Source organism: Lactuca virosa, chromosome 5, assembly GCF_052849685.1.
Source record: "Lactuca virosa cultivar CGN04683 chromosome 5, Lactuca_virosa_CGN04683_v6, whole genome shotgun sequence".
In the NCBI taxonomy this organism is placed as follows: Eukaryota; Viridiplantae; Streptophyta; class Magnoliopsida; order Asterales; family Asteraceae; genus Lactuca; species Lactuca virosa.
Window position 1 is genome coordinate 370,089,774 of NC_136430.1, and position 6,141 is coordinate 370,095,914.

At 33.1% G+C, this 6,141-nt stretch overlaps 1 protein-coding gene across 1 annotated transcript; it reads left to right on the forward strand.

Annotated features, from left to right (window-relative positions):
- The first annotated feature begins 2,765 nt into the window (after nt 1–2,765).
- Nucleotides 2,766–5,907, forward strand: SMU2 (RED family protein). Its single transcript, XM_079053508.1, has 10 exons — nt 2,766–2,953; nt 3,300–3,440; nt 3,568–3,617; nt 3,716–3,830; nt 3,915–4,053; nt 4,133–4,201; nt 4,287–4,410; nt 4,517–4,869; nt 4,944–5,318; nt 5,412–5,907. The coding sequence occupies exons 1-10, from the start codon at nt 2,901–2,903 to the stop codon at nt 5,691–5,693; spliced, it is 1,701 nt and encodes a 566-aa protein (XP_078909634.1). The 5' UTR covers nt 2,766–2,900; the 3' UTR covers nt 5,694–5,907.
- The last annotated feature ends 234 nt before the right edge of the window (nt 5,908–6,141 follow it).

A 6,141-nucleotide genomic window follows, 5' to 3' on the forward strand; every position in this document is an offset into this window, starting at 1 on the left:
TTGTACGCCGATCGTTGCAACATTTATTTGATGCAAGTTTACATAAATTGCCCCTCGACTATGCTATACTGACCACTATATTCTTTTTTTTTTTACTTCAACTTTTATTTCTAACCATTATTTCCTTTTTTTTTATAAGATACTGAAGTGACATGTTATGTGAAGTGACATGTTATGTCAACAGAAAAAATAAATAAATGCATATTCATTATTTAGATAAAAATGAATTGTTTAATTGTACAATTTGAATTGAATTATATAGTTTAGATATTTGGATTTCTAAATTGGTTATGACCAAGACTGGATTATTATTTTAAATTTCGGATTGATTTTTAGTTATAAAAATGACAAACGAATAGTCCAATCAAAACTGAATAACAATTGTTATTTATTTATTTATACATTTTGCTTTTGATATATCTCTAGCTAGGTATAAAGGTATTATCATTGTTTTCTAAAGTAAATTAGAAGTCATGTCTCAAATAAAAAGCCTTAGTTAATATAAATTTTAATTAAACATTTCTTTTATTTCTTTATTGTGGTACATTAAGATGACATAAAATGAATAATTTTTGGATTTAAGCTTTAAAAATTAACCTTGTTAATGTTTAAATTATATATTCTTTTTAAATTTTTTTTGCATCTTGAAATTGAATAGTAAAAATCGATCCAATCAAATTATAGTTTAGTTGGTTCAGATTGAATTTTCATATAGTTTGGACTACTTGGATATATGATTTGAAAATCAAAATCAATTTGGATTCACATGTTTGGATCGAATCGAACCAATCCATTCAAACAAACATCACTAAAAAACACCAACCAACATTAATGGAAAAAAATACAAGTAAAATTAACAAAATGCATTAAGTTGAAATATATATGTATATATTACCTAGTAAAACCTCAAAATATGCAAATTTAATGACTTTTTTTTTTTTTGCAAAATTCACTTTATTGTAACTTGAAAATATATATGATAATAATTAAAAAAAAGTAAAACTAGAAATTTAAATGAAAAATATTACAAAAAAAAAGGTGAATGATTTCTATGGTTTGGGGTAATCTTCGTTTTTGGCCAGAAACTTTTTTTTTATTCAGACACTCCCTCAAGCTTTATTTTGTTGCACATTATGTCCCTAACACATATGAAAATATAATTTCCCCTTATATATACACACACACATACACACACACACACATATATATATATATATATATATATATATATATATATATATATATATATAGGGAATATACATTACAGCCCCACCTAAGCTTAGGTACTAAACCTCTTGACAATACATTGTTTTACTATATAAAGATTACGGTTAATGGATTCACGATTAATACTTCAAGATGTAAATTCAAGATCGACACAATAGAGTTTAGGGTTTAGGATTTAGGGTTTAGGTTTAGGGTTTAGGGTTTAGGTTTAGGTTTTAGGGTTTAAGGTTTAGATTAAGGGTTTATGGTTTAGGTTTAGGGTTTAGGGTTTAGGTTTAGGTTTAGGGTTTAGGGTTTATGTTAGGGTTTAGGTTTAGGGTTTAGGGTTTAAATTTAGGGTTTAGGGTTTAGGTTTAGAGTTTAGTAATGTTCACTTGGGTGAAGTAATAAATGATAATTGAGGAAAGAAAACAGAGATGGTAAAACGATAATGAAAGAAAGAAATGTTATGGAGGATGATATATTTACCAAGTGAAACCAAACCGGGTATATTTAGCTACTTAAAACAACATATTTTAGAGGTTTAGTACCTAAGCTTAGGTGGGGTTGTAATGTATATTCCCTATCCCCATATATATATATATATATATATATATATATATATATATATATCTTATTTTTTTATTTTCAGATAATTTTTTTTATCATTATTTAAAGAGCTGGGTCCCACCGATCTCATGCCTCACCCACCATTCCTCGTTTAAAGATCTAACAACCAACACAGTTACTATCAACACTCAATGTTCATCTCTTACAACCGTCACTGACAACCTTGTTCACTTTTGGAAACAATCAATACAAATCTTAATATCATATATGAACTCAAACCTCAAAATCTAAAACCTAGAATAAAAATATTTGAAATTAAACTTCATTCCTTAAATCATACATTGACAAACCTGAAGATCAAAACCAAAATCAAACCCCAATATCAAAACAAGTAGAAAACTTAATATCATATGTGAAATCATACATAAATACACCTCAAAATAAAAAAAAAAATCTAAATCTAGTAAAGGAAATATATTCAAAACCTTGATAAACTTGATTATTTGAATCTTGGATACGAAAAACAGGGACATCAAAAGGGGGTGTCGTCGATGAGGGCAACGACGTAGATGATTTAGCAACAAGAATGACAGTGAAAAAAAGGAAGGAAATGTGGCAATGGTTTCCAACCAATGTAAATCGAGAAAAAGCAATAGTGGTCAACGAGAGAAAAAAGTAACGAGATAATTAGGAGTTTGATTAGGGTTTTCATGAGAGAAAGTAGATGTGGACGAATACATAAGGTGGGTAGTGGGGTTCATTAATAATTTTCTCTAACAAAATAATAACAACATAGTTAAAAAAATTCAATAAGAATAAATTAGTCATTTTAGGTATGATGGGACAAAACTCGCAAGAAAATCAAACCATAAAGATGATCCTAGTTATAAAAAAAAAAACTTAAGAACCAAGAGTGAAGAGTACCCAAACCGAAGGGTCCATTCATGTAATTTGCCAAACAAAATATTGAATCGTTATTTTCACCTTCCTCTCCGTACAAGGAGAACGCCAGAGTACACGCCCAAATCCCTACCCACGTTATAATCAGTACAAGAAGAGGCCGTGATTTAAAGGCATACAATTGCCACAACGATCTATTTTGTTCTAGAGTTTCTTGTTCTCCAATGGGTTCCTCCAAGGTGCGGAACAACCACAAAGAAAAAGTAGTTCGTCGCAAGTATGTATCATTCTTGTTCGCACACATTTATGTCGTATTCCTCCTTTTTCATCTTCACTAACATCTCCATACCACTATACCTTATGCAATAGCTGATAGTCATCCGTGTTTTGTGATTGAAGTGGAATAATTAGGTCAATTCATGTACCGCTTCGAGTCTATGTAGTTAATGATTTGCTATTTCCGAAGTATATCTTTTGTTTGGAATTAGAAGTTTGTGATCGATTAGATTTCTGTTGGTTCTCTTTCTGAGCATCTTGTTCCATTTTATGTTTGCCTCTATAAATATTACTGGTGAATCCATTCGAATGTCATGCTAATTGGTCTTAGTGATTGACATGTGCAGAGAGGAAAAGGTTGAACAACCAGAACTACCAAAATATCGAGATAGAGCTAAGGAGCGAAGAGAAGATGTGAATCCTGATTATGAAGCTTCTGAATTGGGTTCTTTTCATGCAGTTGCTCCTCCTGGAAATGTTGATCTTCTGTAAGTCCAGCTCAATTCTCTCTCTATGTTCTCTGTTATTCTGTAGTATCTGCAGCAACATGTATAACAACTAAGAACTAACAATTACCCTAATACTAACTTGTTTCTTGTGTGGTTACTCATGCAGATCAGCAGAAGCCCAAAGGATATCAATTGAGAAGAGCAAGTATCTTGGAGGTATATTTTCTGATGTATTACACTTTTGTTATTGTTTTTAGCTGTTCTTTTTGCCCTTTTATCAATTTATACTTATGTGCTTGAGATAAATGCCACAGGTGATGTTGAACACACACATTTGGTTAAGGGGTTGGACTATGCGTTGCTTAACAAAGTGAGAAGTGAAATAGACAAGAAACCAGAAACTGAAGATGCAAGTGATGGAAAGCCTAGGTAAGCATGTTTGGACCTTGAACTCTTGAATTGAATACTTCTAACATGATTTGACATACTTACCCCTGTATTATTAATAAACAGACAACCCAAAGAAGACCTTCCAGTGTCATTTCGCACTGGACACGCAAAGGCAGTGTATAAATGGATAGTGAAGCCTCAAACTACTCTTAAGCCAAATGAGATGTTCCTTCCTGGGCGAATGGCTTTCATTTTTGACATGGTAACTTCTTTAATTCTTTTTCTTTTTCTTTATTTTTATGTTTTATCTTTTTATAAATTATAACATGAATGTTTGACAGGAGAGTGGGTTTTCTCATGATATCCCAACCACTGTTCACAGAAGCAAAGCCGATTGCCCAGAGCCAGAGGTTCTTTACATATTTTCTTTTAGTGTATATTTCATGTTAAAGTCATCATTTTTTTTTTCTCAAAATGATTATATTTTATCTGCAGGAAATGGTTACTTTCAGTGTTGATGGCTCTGTTCTTGATCGAATTGGTAAAATCATGTCTTACCTTCGTCTTGGATCATCTGGGAAGATTCTTAAAAAGAAGAAGAAAGACAAGGATGTGAAAGGTATACATTAACATTTCACCCTAAATTATAAAATTAGTCACATTCATATGTTACAAATTACATATGTATATATAATTATATATTAAAGTTAATCTTGATATCACAGGAAAGTTCTCGGCTGTTTCTGGTAATTATGATGCTGAGAAATTTTTAAAACCTGAAAGAGAATTTCTGCCACCACCACCACCACCAGGTCCACCACCACCACCTCCCAGAAGCAATCATTCCATTAAAATAGAGAAAGTGGAGGTGGAACCCACTGTTGCTCGTGTTGAGGAGGATGATATCTTTGTAGGAGAAGGAATTGACTATTCTGTCCCTAGTAAAGATATGAGCCAAAGCCCATTGTCAGAAGACATGGAAGAATCTCCTAAAAGAAAAGAGAGACCTTCCTATTTCGATGAGCCAGCTTATGGCCCTGTTCCACCCTCAGACCCATCTCAAGACTGGCAACAAACAGTGAGCCAAAATAGCAACATACTTTTATTTACTATTTTACCCTCATCTTGCTTAACAATTTACAAAATTTCCAGAATGGGTATGATACTATGCAAGTGCAAGGCTATCAGGGAGAGTGGCAGCAGGAGTATCAATATGTGGAGCAGATGGGGTACCCTGAACAATATGTCCAGCAAGATGGTCAAACGTATGATATGCAAGGAGGTTTGACCATAGAAGGGGACCCACATTTAATGACACAAGAAGAGAAAGATAGAGGTTTAGGATCAGTGTTTAAGCGAGATGATACAAGGCTTCAACAATTAAGGGAAAAAGATGCTCGTGAGAAAGATCCGAATTTTATATCCGAGAGCTATTCGGAATGTTATCCGGGTTATCAAGAATATAATCGTGAGGTTGTTGATAGTGATGATGAAGCTGATTTATCCAAAATGGATATGGGTGGTCGAGTAAGTTTTTTTTATTCTTTTTTATTTTTCATTAACAATTGTATATGTTAATGGGAGATGAAATATGTTAATTATGTAATATGTATGAAACAGGCAAAGGGTCGGCTTCATAGGTGGGACTTTGAGACAGAAGAGGAATGGGCAACATATAATGAGCAGAAGGAAGCCATGCCAAAAGCTGCATTTCAGTTTGGTGTGAAGATGCAAGATGGACGCAAGACAAGAAAGCAGAATAAAGACCAAAAGATTACTAATGAGCTTCATAAGATTAATAAGATACTTGCCAAAAAGAAAATGAACAAAGGAGGAGATGCAAATGATGATGACAGTGGTGGTGATGAATCACCTCATCCTGGAAAGAAGCTCAGGGTTTGATTGATTTGGTAGAGGTAGTTATGCACTACTGCTGTGTATCTAAGCATTAAATTGTTTCTAAATGCTTGTAAGTTATATCTCCTTTGACTTGTATATGGTTTTGATTTTGGGGAGGTTATCATCAATGTATCTTATCTCCTCATTGACACTACGGTATAAATTCCAATTCCATACGGCTCAAGCTTCCAAGATCAGCAGCCATCATTTTGGGAAATTGGTGAAGAGATTTGAAAATCTAAACTGCGTTTTGATAAAATGGAATGTAAATTCACAATGGTACCGAAACACGAGCCCTTTCTTTTGGCCTTTCACAATGGTACCGTCTCCGTAGTATATAGTTACAACATCGTTCCACAACTGTTTTTTGTTTAATTTAGAAGCCACCACCACTTCCCAAGTAGTGCAAGAATTTGTGCTTTCAAACTTCCGATGCTTAGGGCCCCATCCT

What these genes read in the sequence shown, in the direction of transcription:
- SMU2 (XM_079053508.1), top strand. Translation starts at nt 2,901, where the DNA reads ATGGGTTCCTCCAAGGTGCGGAACAACCACAAAGAAAAAGTAGTTCGT. An exon ending in CCGATTGCCCAGAGCCAGAG is followed by an intron (nt 4,202 to 4,286) that starts GTTCTTTACATA and finishes TTTTATCTGCAG; the next exon opens with GAAATGGTTACTTTCAGTGT. An exon ending in GAAAGACAAGGATGTGAAAG is followed by an intron (nt 4,411 to 4,516) that starts GTATACATTAAC and finishes TTGATATCACAG; the next exon opens with GAAAGTTCTCGGCTGTTTCT.